The sequence below is a fragment of the Acinonyx jubatus genome, chromosome D4 (assembly GCF_027475565.1).
Source record: "Acinonyx jubatus isolate Ajub_Pintada_27869175 chromosome D4, VMU_Ajub_asm_v1.0, whole genome shotgun sequence".
Lineage (NCBI taxonomy): Eukaryota > Metazoa > Chordata > Mammalia > Carnivora > Felidae > Acinonyx > Acinonyx jubatus.
This window is the reverse complement of record NC_069391.1, coordinates 9,846,326-9,860,000: the sequence shown is the minus strand read 5'-3', so window position 1 is coordinate 9,860,000 and position 13,675 is coordinate 9,846,326. Positions and strand designations below refer to the sequence as shown.

Sequence of the window (13,675 nt, the reverse complement as noted above, 5' to 3'; positions counted from 1 at the left end):
ACCTCCCCAATCGCAAAACAATGGAACCTTAAAACCAAGAGGAATCCAAAAGATCATCCAAGTTAAGTTCCTCGTTCTAAATAAGCAGAAGCTTGGGGCACCTGGGTGGCTCAGCTGAGTGTCTGACTCTTGATTTCAGCTCAGGTCAGGATCTCAGTTTGTGACACCGAGCCTCACGTCAGGCCCCGCGCTGACAGCGCAGAACCTGCTTGGAATACCCTCTCTCCCTCTCTCTCTGCCCTCTCTCTCAAAATAAATAAACATTAAAAAAATTTAAATAAATAAATAAATAGGTAGAAACTGAGGCTCAGAGATGGGAGGTGACTTGTCCCAGACCCCATGGCACTACCAAAGCTAAAGCTCACATTTTCTTTTTTTATTTCTTTTTTAACGTTTATTTATTTTTGAGAGTCAGAGAGCGACAGAGCACGAGATGGGGAGGAGCAGAGAGAGGGAGTCACAGAATCTGAAGCAGGCTCCAGGCTCTGAGCTGTCAGCACAGAACCCTATGTGAGGCTCGAACTCACAAACTGAAAAACTGACATTTTCTGATTCCACACCTGTGTTCTTTCTACCATGTTGTTTTCTAGTCCCGGAAATCAAGTTTCCATTTTGTGATATGAATGCCAGCAAGAATGAAAATAAAAATCTCTGAGAATAAGAACACTTAGATTCTGTGCCCAGCTGAGTGACCCTAAGCTGTCATTTGATTTCTCTTACCTAGTTCTCTTCAAGACAGTAACCTCAGGGCCTAGTACTTTGAGGGACAAGGAAATCGCTCTACTGCAAATTACAGAGTAGGGTGCCCTAGATGCGGAGGCTCAGTGTAAAACCCCACCATGCCTAGCCTCACCACAACCAACAAGGATTATCTCCTAGGCTTTCTTCCTTGGGACCCTCAGTGCTTGATATACAGTCCAACCAGATTTCGTCTGCTAATCTGGTATTTCTTTAGCTAGGAAGAAGATAGTGCTACACCAGTAATCTTGTTACAACATAAATATGTCTGTGTTTTACTTTCAGCCCTCTAACCTCCAAGAATTACAATCAATATACTTTCTTAAATGACACCTGACATCTGCCTCATCTAAAATTACTCTCTCATTTATTTTCTCCTCTTAACAGCCTGGTGAGCTGGGTTGGGCATCTGAGAGTACACAGCCCATCTCAGAGAAGAGGTGATCAATCTCCAGGGCAATTCTTCAGCCAGAGTTCCAAAGCTGGCTATGAAGTGGGAACAAAGAGAAGGCTTCTGGCTCCCAGCCCACTCTCATCTCAGAGACCCCTGCCTCAGATGACCCAAATACAAACCAAACAAGCAGGGTATGCTGCACACCCCTCCCCCACAAAAAGAACGTGTAGTAACTTCAAGGATGTGGTAATAAGCTGTGATCTGCAGTCACCAGGCCCAAACCAGCTCACAAAGGTAACATCTGCTTCATCCTCAGCCCTCTTTCGGTGCATCCTAATTCAGGGATGGAATCATCTTCCATTCAGTTCCATTGGATCAAGGTATCGCCCTTGAAACCCTTTTCTCCCCTATTCCCTGACATGTAATCCATCATCAAGTCTTAGCACTTTTACTTACTAACATCTCTGGAATTCAAACACTCCTTCTACATCACCAATAAGTAAACCCAAGTTACCATCTCTCCTAACTGGACCACTGCAAAAAGTTTCTTGATTGTCTCTCTGGCCTCAAAACCCCTTCTCAGGTTGTACTCCCTTCAGCACAGCCCAGTGATCTTTTCAAAACATAAATCTGATTACCTTATCTCCTCATTTAAATTTGTCAAAGGCTTTCCAATATTCTTAGGTTAAAGAGGACACGTCCACCAGCCATACATGGTCTGGCCCCTGCAGCTTTACCTTGTACCATACTCTGCCTCACCCTGAGTCCCCAGTCACACAGCCTTCTTTCAGTTCCTCAAAACTGCGAAGCTACCCCCTTGCCTCAGATCCTTTATTTGTCCTTTCTACTCCCCCTTCACCAAGTTAGCTCTTGCTCATCCTTCAACTCTCAGATCAAAAGTCACCTTCACAGGGATGCCATCCCTGAGCCCTTAGACTAGGTCAGATGCCCTTATGATAATGCTCTGAAGGCCCCAACTACCTTTCTTGGAACTTAGTAATTATTAGCTGTGGGTATACGATGATGGCAATTTTGCATTCAGTCGGGTGATCATTTACATAACATCTATCTTCCTGCCAAGGGAGTAAGTTCCAAGGTCAGAAACCAGGTGCATTTTTGCTCACCATGTATCCAGATTTTACTTCACAGTGTCTGGTACATAGTAGGACCTCACTAAACACGGAGCAAATGAACGGCAATGTGGGAAAATAAAGGAAACTAGTAAGTCTCTCAGCACTGTCCGTGTAGCAGGCGCTTTGCTATTTATGCATTTCCCATTTTCATTAAATCCTTGGGACAACATTGAAAGACATCATTAACTTCATTTATACATATGAAAACAGGCTCAAAGAGGCAAAAATGACTTGCCTAATATCACACAGCAAGTAAATGGCAAAGTCGGATTTCTAATCCAGGCCTGCAAAATTCTACTTTCCTTTGAAAACCCTCTAAAGCCAATGGTCAATCCTACCTCTAACAGGAATTTCTGGAAGATTGTTCCACAACCAGAGGAAGCTGCTACAGACTGGAAGAAACAGGGCCGAGACAGAAAGCTCAGAATGGAATCAACTAGTTTTAAGAATTCAGTCTCCAAAATTTAACTTCACAGTGGAATGCTGAAAACACAGTCTTTCATTGTAAGATTCCTATTTAATTCGTTTTGAATGCCACCCAGACAGATATCCCAACATCTCTCCTTGGGATTTCCTGTATAATGTCAAGCAAAAGGAAGAGAAGTACATTAATACAATGGTAAGGGGAAAATAATCTTACTAAGAGATGTTTTTAAATTAATGAATTTGGTCCATTAGTAGAAAGAGGTAGTATAAAGAGGTAGTGAACAGCTACTATCTTCCTTTAGAAATAGAACAGACTAATAAAAACTGGTCTGTGAAAAAGGAGACTAACAGAATGCAGTCACAGAGATAAGAGGCCAAAAGAATAACCACGAAAATGATGTTGGGACTTAGTCTCCTTTATTAAAAAGGTATGTAAGATGAAGCCAATCAATGGAAGAGCTAAGTAGCCCCTAACTCAAAACACCCTGCCATCTTAAATTTGTCTCTCAATGGGTGCAAACAAGTGAACCCCAGGAGCACTTTCACTGAAAGGGTGGGGGCTGGTCAACTTGAGGGGTGGAAAAGAAAGAAAGAAACTCAAAGCCAGAAGGCTCTTAGGCTCAAGGCCACACCTCAGCTCAGGCAGCAATAAACAAAAACTGCTGTCTAGAAACATAACTGGCAATAAAGTCCAGATTATAATTTTTTGGAAAGAGAGCCTGAACTAATAAAGTAACTCCACATATTAGAGGGGACCATTTCCATTATAATAGCAAATATTCCAAGTTCAGATGTTCCTCTAAAGGCAATTTTTTTAAACATAATTTCAATTCGCTGACCTTTTCTGAGTTTGCCACATTTCTCAGCGACTTCATGCTTTTCTGCAAAGTTTTAAGTGACTTTCTTTGAAGAGAGCTATTTAATGCCAATGATTGTAGAAAACATTTGTTCATAATTATCCAGACATAGACTGGAACAATGCTGAAACAAGAGCAGCATGCAAAAATGTATTTAAGGACTATCATCCCAAAATGCTGCTAAAAGCTATTAACCAGTATGTGTTAATTGCCACAGCATTCATATTAATTTTCACTTCAGGCTCGACATTGTGGAATATTTCCCCTGATACATTTTAAACAAAGTTTAATTTAAGGAACTGCTTCTATCAACACTTATGAAAATTAACAGCCAAGCAATTAGCACTCATGAATTATCCCTTCCCCCATGCTCTCTGCAGCTTCAGTTAAAACAGTTTCTAACAGAGAAATGGTTACTTTCTAATAAGTTAACACAATCAAAGTCACAGTTGTCTAAATGAACAAGAACTGGTTCTGCTTTTTTAAGCACTTGTTAAGGCAAATGTTCTCCTTATAGTTAAAGTAGAATTTAGCTAAGGCAAATAAACATTTAACATTTTAGTAAACTGCCAAGCAATTACTAATCTAGAACTATCTCCTATCATGCTTTAAAAAAAAAAGGCGCTACTCTCCCCCACAAAAAAAAGGAAGTAATTACTTGTCTTAATCTTTCTATTTAAAGTTAAAGGCCAAAACCTCAAAACTTCACTGGACTCCCTGGACTTCACACAGCCCACCTTCACCCAGTCTGCTGCACATCTTGTTTAACGATGCTATTTCTAAACTCCTGGTTTTAAGAACACATTTCCTCTGAATCCTGTCAATAATCTAATGAAGTACACAGAAAAGACAGCATCACTGGCCCTCATCCTTTACACAGAGAAAGGAGCAAAAGTGGGGTATTTGTTGAGGCCTTCTGTTATGTGCTACATGTCTTGGTAAACAGACCTTATCTCAATTGATCCTCATAAGGAAGACACATTATCATCATCTCAACCCACAGAGGAGGACTGGAGCTTCATGAGGTTAAGAAACTAGCCTGAGGTCGCATCATAAGTGGTGGAGTCAGGATTCAACTTAGGTCTTACTACAAAATAGGTCTACTTACTAAGTAAATTATACTGCTTCTCTTGTGCTCGGTGCTCTATCCTAGTATTATCTTATGTGATGGTCACATCAGCCTTGTGAGGAAGGAACTCTCATTTCTTTTATCAGTAAAGAAACTGAGGTTTGGAGAGATGGAAAACCTGAGCAAGAGGTCACAACTAATAATCGGCACCATTTCTTAATAGTAACTATAATGACAGGAAATGAGTACCTTAAATTCTAATGGTCTAATGATGATAATATTTGCAAACTCAGTTTAATCAAAATAGTGATGACATACTAGCAAATGTTTCTCAAGTAAGCGACATGGCATGGAACGGAAAGGGTTAGATACCTGCAAAAACACGGCCTCATTTGAAACAGACAGAAACACAGGGCAGAAATCCACATATTTAGGGATACTTAAATCAGTGCTGAGTGCTTACTGTGTTATCAGTAGAGCTCACTCCTTCATCACCTCAAAACAACTCCTTCCCACACCCAACATATCCCACATACAGTGAAATCAGCACTGGGACAACAAGTTTTCTGACTGTCTCAATCTCCAGAACAGAGATTTTGTGTTGTTAATTAGGCTGCCTGAAGTCTTGTTTTCAACAAGCCCCAAAAATTCAGGCAGATGGCTGAGCCTGGTTTTGCCTGGTCTAAGCATTCCCTCAAACCACTTACAATCTATCTTGGGCTTTTTACAAACGATCAGTAAACAGATCATAATTGATCAATAATTGATCATAATGATCAAATTGATCAATAATCAGTGAATCTAAAACAGGCCACAGATAGCAATTTACCAAAGAGATAATATAAACATAATTAACCTGATCCAAAAAATTGTCAAAATTACAACAAAGCACATGCCTAAGCACAGCCTTTCCCTCTCAACTGTATGTCTCCAAGAAATTATTAATCAACCACAATTTTTAGAAATGAAATTATTAAACTGCTACAAGAACCAAAAATTATTTGGAAGTATTCACATCAATTTAGCACAAAAGCTAAGAGATGCTTACCCTCAGAATCACTAAAACCAACAACAATCCAGTTCGCACAAACCATTAAAGACACTAGACATGCCAGCTTAACCGCAATGTAATTGTAAAATCATACCAAAAACAAAATCTTTTTCAAATCTGACGCTAGTTTAATCTTAAGGAGGATTTCACAGCAGTTAGTCTCTTGAGGAAATATATAATTAAGTAGTTTTTTAGCATATTTAATTAGACCCCAAACTCTTCCCTGTCCCCTTCTCTCCCCAATTATGTACCATTTGCCCAAGAGACCTAAGCAACTCAGTTAATTATGTAAATAAGGCAAGCGTTATTCCCAAGAAAAGCATTGTGAATATTTGTACGTGAAAAAACTGTACATATTTTAGTGGCTTTAACAAACCTTTGTGGGGGAAAAAAATAAGGGACTACCAAAGTACATGAAAAATCCTTATATTTGAGGCAAAAAGCATGGAGTTCAATGACAAGATGGTGAATCATTAAAACAGGACACTCATTTCACTTGTTAAATATGAGCTGAATAAAAATAAAATAATTTTAAGTTACAACAGTAACAAAAATTTAGTGCTGAACGTCAAATGATTTATGGGAAGAATCAATCTGGAAATTATTAAAGTCGACTCTCACAGAAAAGGCTTTATTATCAAGGGGTTGACATGATCTTAACTCTAGAGGCAGCCATGGTGCTGTTATAACTACTACAATCCCATTATTATGCAATCACAAAATGCTAATTTGATCATTTTGAGGTGTTATTTGAATAGTCATTTTAATTTCTAGGTTACAAAAAGGCTTGACTCAAGTATAATTCTCTATTAATCATTGAGATGTCATTGAATATCATATTGATGCATTTCACAAAGATAAAGAAAGACTAATTTAATATGTACAGTACAATATCCTTCAAATATTAGCCACTTTCATTACGTATCTGCCAAATGCATCAATATTAAATAATAGATGAGAACAAGGGTTTAATTGTATTTTAGCAATTGTAATATGTAGGATAACAATAAAATAGCATAGCATCATAAGATAGACTTATCGATACATAAATCTTTCTTAATCAAAGTGTAATGGTGACTGCCCCATGTACACATCCTTTGCTGATTACAAACAGATCTGATATGACAAAAGCACCCAGAGTCTTAAATGTAAACACATCTAGCAAAAGTAATTCCTTTGTGACTGAGGAAATGGCTTCTTCACAATTTTTAAAAAATTTCTCCTGGCACTTTAAAAGTTAGATATATACCAAGAACACTTCACAACTTTCTGTCAAATCCAAAGCTAAGTAATTTATAATAAAATCTAATGTATAATGAGAGTTCTAGGACATAATATTTTAAGAGATCTATGCTATTTTGTTGGCATCAAAGCATTATTACATAGTAATTATTCCGGCAATTATGCCCTCAAACAATGAGATGGGATCAGGCAATGGAAGCAAATAAATTCCAGCCCTATAACCTAAATCCAACAATAACTTCTCACATATCTAAATGAATCAATGGTTGTTTAAAAAAAAAAAATCCCCTACAGTCCAATTCTCTGTTTTCCAGAGGCTGACATTCCTGTCCCCTAGAGGGATCCATCCTCCTCTCTGCTACATTCCACAGGAAGAAACAGGAGCGGTGGCAGGGGCAGGCTAAAGAGAAGCTTTACATCAATACAATCTCTAATTTACTCAAGGTACTTGCAGAGGTTTTTTGGAGGCAACTCCTGAGCATATTAGTATCTTTATGTAACTTACGCATTTTATTTCTAGTTCTTGCTCTCCTTTCCCACCAACATCAATAACCTCACTTGCCCATGGCCATATATGCTTACTTAAAACTATGGAAACATGCTGAACCGGCTGAGAAAGTGTTTTGAAGAGAAAACATCTTGCTCAAAGATGACAACTGACCACACCAGCACCTAACCAGAAACTGAATATGAAAAATACAAACATAAGCAAAGAGCTGTATGTTTATTAATTGCAATGGTGTTAAAATAAGACAAATTGTACACAACCCCCAACAAGCGATACTCAGCACCCCCCACCACTACCAGACAGCAAATATAATGGCAATAAATACAAAAATCAACTGCTACTGTCGCCTGAAAGAAGCCCAGCTCAGCTTAGCGCAGAAACACAGAATGGCAGGGAATGTGGGGGGCGGAGGGGGGGGGGGGGGTGCTGCACATGGAACTATGCTCCGCCTACAACAGTGGCCATTTTTCTAAAAGGAAAATAGACATGCTTTAATTTTACAACTACAAATTGTTAGAATAAACAGAAAAAACTCACCCTGCATAGTGAGTGTCAAACAAGATTCCCTACAATGAAATACAGACATGCAAACAATGGCCTAGAATTCTGAAATGAAGCTCGAAGCTCAACAATTTCTGCAGTTATAATGAAGAGTCAGACCAAAACAATGCAAACTGCCTCCCAGAACCACTTTCAAAGCGTTCCCAGCACAATCAGGCCTTGACGAATCACAACCCAACTAACCCAAATCCTCAAGTATACTCTTGGAAGATAAAACGGGGGAAAAAACACGCATACAAATATCTCAAGACTACTTTTGTTTTAATCCTTCATCAAACATATTGCTGTGGAAACAACATCAAGCCCAAATGCAGACTTTTTCACATCTTCAGTCTTAGAAAATGTGAGGGACATTCTATAATTACTTTGAGTCATTTTTGAAAACCGAAATTTAATAATAATACCAACAAAACAATTCCACTCAATTGAGGTTTTATTTAAGGGGACAAAGTTTTATTTTTACTTACCTTGCCATCAAATTTGGAATACTCATTAAAGGGGTTATTCAGCTGTAGAGGGCACTGCTCCAGTCGTACAGATAATATTGACTGCTTTCCAGAACTTGGAGGTTTCTCTTTGAGGGACTTTTTTTCAAATAGTGACTTTAACTCCTGGGCTGTGATACAAGAGGAAGATAAAAACATCTTTGTGATTACACACAGAGAGACAGCCTGTCTACCTTCCCTAGCAAGTCTTCCTTGGAATCTTAAGGAGGGAGTGTCCGGGGCATATTCAGGTCTGATGTGTGCAAAAAGCCTCACATATACTTCGATGCTTGCACCCTGAAAAGGCAGAGCCCTGAAATACGATCAGGTCAGGACTGTCAATTTAGAAGGACTAGGGTTTAAGGAGTGGGGCAGAGTCAAACCGACAGAGCAGCCGTTCTGTAAGAAGAGCATTCACAGCTAAAGGACCTGAGCTTTGGCCTGGCTTTGCCACTAAGATATATGTGATAGACAGTTCACTAACGCTTTCTGGGCTCACTGAACTGGATAAGCTTGAAAATCTCTCCTGGTTCTAATACTGTGGGATTTTGGAATTCCAGTTCTTTAGGGTGAAGGTCTACATCTTAATCCTCTCAGATTCTCCAGTGACACCTAGCACAAAATCTAGAAGACAAAGATGAGGAGGAGGAAAAGGAAAAAGAATTTAAAAAAAAAATTTTTTTTAACGTTTATTTATTATTGAGAGACAGAGCAAGACAGAACATGAGCATGGGAGGGGCAGAGAGAGGAGAAGACACAGAATTTCAACCAGGCTCCAGGCTCCGAGCTGTCAGCACAGAGCCCGATGCAGGGCTCGAACCCAACTGTGGGATCATGACCTGAGCTGAAGTCGACGCCCAACCAACTGAGCCACCCAGGTGCCCCAGGAAAAAGAATTTTTATAATAATAGCAGCTAACGTTTATTGAGCAAGCCAATGTACCTCAATTACTCCTCCTAACAAGCCTATGAAGTGGATACTGGCATTATCTTAATTTTGTCAGTGTGGAAACTGAAGCCTAGAATACTCTGATTAGCCTTAGGCCAACACAGCTAAGAAATAGCAGAGCTAAGACTTGCACTCAGGCAAGGCTCTTAGCCATTAGACTAATGAACAAAGTTGACCCTCAATAAATTTTATTGCATGAATCAGTGAATAAAATAATGATTGAAGGAATTCAGATTATTATTAAATCAGAATCTTTAGCTCTTACTCATTAGTGAATCAAGACAAGTTAATTCCATATATTCTCATAGATCATTTAAGTGTCCATATTATCCTGAATATCATTTAAGGTGGTAGATACATAAGTACATGGAGATCTATTATACTCTCCATTTCTGTGAGTATTAGAAAATTTCCATACCTAAATTTAAAAATAAATCAATCTTAGATCTTAAAATCTGCAATGAGGGCCACTCTGGGAGGCTCAATTGGTTAAGTGTCTGACTCATATTTTTTTTTATTTAAAAAAATGTTTATTTATTTTTGAGAGAGAGAAAGAAAGAGAGGGAGACAGGATCTGAAGCGGGCTCTGTGCTGACAGGAGACAGCTTGATGCGGGTCTCGAACTCATGAACCACAAGATCATGACCTGAACCAAAGTTGGATGCTTAACGGACTGAGTCATCCAGGCACTCTAAGCATCTGACTCTTGATTTTGGCTCAGGTCATGACCTCACAGTCATGAGATCTAGTCCCATGTCAGGTTCCATGCTTGCTTAAGATTCTCTCTCTCCCCCCTCCAAAAACAAAAAACAAAAAAACTGCAATGAATAGGTTCAACCCCATTCCATTCTTGAACATAGCCAAACTGAACTTAGATCAAACAGAACTCTGAAATAGTGACTTAGAACTTCTAAAACATGTTACTAAGACCATCTTTTCAACAAACCAGTGGAACAAATTTATCAAATAAGGTCCTATAAATTTAAGTGGCAAACCAGAAGAAAAGGATCTAATTCTTTTTTAAAGTGTGGCACATATTTAATTTCAGAATCTGAATATATACGTTCAAATAATCAACAGATATTAACTGCGCATTTGAAAAAGTTTTAGACTATTAAAGTGATATTTTAAATATTACAAGTATTATTCTGCACGTAATCTATTAATAATTTTATTGCTACACTTTGGAAAGGAATAACCCTTTATTAAATACCTACTATGGGCCAGGAACAATGCTCGGTGTTTTCTCAATTTGTCCTCTCAACAGTCTTAAGAGCTGGGTTACAACTAGCTCCATCAACAAACTGAGTTTAGGAAACGTAAGTAGCTTATCAAAGTTACAGAACTATTATCAGTAAGGGTGTGAAGTGATGATAGATTAACTCTTCCATTCTCAGACTAATTCTAATTCACACTTAGAATTCTCTCCTCAACTTCTGACATTTTCCATCTCCCTCCCATCCATCCTTCTGTCCATCCGTCCGTCCATCCATCCTTCGTCATGGAGACAGAGAAACAACCAAAAGAGAACTTCTGCCTACCTTCCCCTCCTATTACAGCGGGTGAACTGTCTAGGCCCATACCTCAGGCCAGCTCCTCCTTTGCGCACTCAGGGGCTAACTTCTTGCTGACTCAAGGGCATCACTCAAGCAATTTTCTCTGATTTTTGCTTTTTCCTCCTACTGACTGGGTCGACTGCATCAGCACACAAAGATACTGAAATACTGCTCACTTAAAAAAAAAAAATCCTTCTTTGATCCTGTACTCCCAGTTACTATACCACTTTTCTGCTCCTCAAAATGCTGTGTTCTTGCTGTCTGGTTCCTCCCCTCGCTTTCCCTCAAACCCACTGCAATCAAGCACTTGGGCTCCCCACACTCCTCAAAAGCAGTTTGCGAGGTCACCAATGACCCCTTATTGCTAAATCTACTGGTCCATTTGGAATCCTCATCTTTCAAGACTTCGTGACAGCATTTGAAACAGTTCATCACTCACTCCTTTTTGAACCAGTTTTTTCACTTGGTTTCCAGGGCTCCATTTGATCTGGTTCTCATCCTATCTTCCAGGTTACTCTTTCCTAGTTTCCTTGCCAATTCCTCATATTCCCCTCAAATCTTTGGCATTCCCCAAGTCATACTATTTGGATCTTTTCTTTTCTGTACCTACATTCATACCCTTGGTGATCTCAGCCAGCCTTCTGTTTTAAATATAATCAACAAGAAGAGTAGCTAAATTGTGGTAATACAAATCAGAACAATAGCTGCCTATGGGGAGTACCCCAACTAGAAAGAGGCACGAGAGAACTTTCTGGGGTACACAAATGCTCTATACTTGATTGGGATGCTAGTTACACAGGTCTATATGCTTGTCACAAGTCACTGAACTGTATACTTAATATCTGTACATTTCAGTATATAGAAGCATACCTCAATAAATAAATAAAAAGAGAAAGCCTAAATAAATATCATCTACATGCTGATAACTCCCAAATGATTATTCCTAGACCTAAACATTCCCTGAAATTACGGACTCACATATTCAGCTCCCTATATGGCACCTCCTCCACTTGGATATCCAATAGGTGTTTCAAACTTTATATGTCCATAACGGAACTCTTGATCTTGCCCCAAATCTGCCCCTCCCACAGGCTTCTCCTTCTCAGTTAATGGCAACTCAATCATGTTAGGCCAAAAACATCTCCACTCTTTTCTTTCTCTCATATCTAACATCCTATCCATCAACAGAAATTTCAGAATATATCCAGAACCATCTCCAAAGTTACCAACGCTGGATTATTACCACTACCTTCAAACTGACCTTGTTTCTGCCCTTGCCTCCCCCAGGCCCACTCCTGCCAGTCTCTTCCCAACACAGCAGCCAACAGGAGTCTTTTAAGATGTAAATTATAAACGTCACAGTAAGAAGAAAACAATATGACCACACAAAATAAAAACATTTTTGTATGGTAAAAAATTAGCAAAGTAAAAAGAAAAATGACAAACTAGAAAAAAATAAAGGTTAATATTCTTAATATATAAAGATTCTAAAAGTAGAGAAGACAGTGACCAACAATTCTACAGAAAAATGGATAAGAAATATGAAATGTCCACAGAAAAGGATATTCAAATGGTTCTTAACAAAAGGAAAGATGCTCAACCACATTAATAATAATAATATGCTGAGATATACATCTATCAAATTGGCAAAAATCTGAAAGTTTACAGCTGTGAGGAAATAACATTCTGTACCTTATTAGAGGAATGCAAACTAGCAAAACACCTACCGAAGGGAATGTGGCAATATCAAGGGAGATCACATATTTACCCTATGACCCAACCATACCACTTCCAGGATTCTTAGATACACTGGGAAAAATAAACACAACACAACACAATGCATTAGGCTACTCACTGCAGTGTCATTTTCAACACCAAAAACCTGAAAACACTCAAACTTCCTTCAAAAGGAAACCAATTGGCTAAACTATGGCACCTCCATATCATGGCTTATTATGAAGCTGTAAAATGGAATGAAGCCTATCTCTATATATTCACCAGAGTAATTCCCAAGATGTGTTGCTAAGTGAAAAAAGTATTGCATAAAATGGTGTGTACAAAATGCTATTTATAACCTAAAAAGAGGGGTATCTGAATATAAATATGCTTACACATAGATTTAAGCGAACAGAAAAACCAAAACCTTTTTTAAAATGACTATGAATAGAAGAGACAAGAATTGAAGCTAAATTTCCCTGATTTTACCTTGTTTTATGTACTCAACTTTGAAACCATGTACATTTTATATATTTCTTTAAAAAAATTAGAAGTGCAATTTCTAAAAATAAAAGCAAAGGCAAATGAACCCAAGTGTAATATTGAGTTGGCATTTTAACTACAAAGAGAGGAGTTATTTTAAGTAACTTTATCACACAGCAATTTGTACATTCCCTAATAGAACATATCAAAAGGGCAAAAAAGAAAAAATTATTTATCTATCTTCAACTGTTTTTAGTAATCATAGTGTTAGTAATGACGATGATATCTCTATTCTGGAACCAGAACTTTCAGCATAAGAAACAGATACATAGTGTTGTATGGAAACCAATTTGACCATAAATTTCATATATTAAAAAAATTAATTAATTAATTAATTAAAAAAAAAAGAAACAGATACATAAACATAAAATCAAAAAAGTTAAGTAAATACTCTATAATCCTAAATTTATACAGAAATTATCAACATTAACTCACAATGTACTTCCTC

At 38.1% G+C, this 13,675-nt stretch overlaps 1 protein-coding gene across 9 annotated transcripts in view; it reads right to left on the bottom strand.

Annotated features, from left to right (window-relative positions):
• Positions 1-13,675, bottom strand: part of MAPKAP1 (MAPK associated protein 1) — a 242,271-nt gene that overhangs the window by 189,285 nt on the left and 39,311 nt on the right. For all 9 annotated transcript variants that reach the window (XM_027035121.2, XM_053204611.1, XM_027035119.2 and 6 more), the window contains one exon: positions 8,447-8,595. In XM_027035121.2, the coding sequence (XP_026890922.1) occupies positions 8,447-8,595 (149 nt within the window). The remainder of the gene's footprint in view (positions 1-8,446; positions 8,596-13,675) is intronic.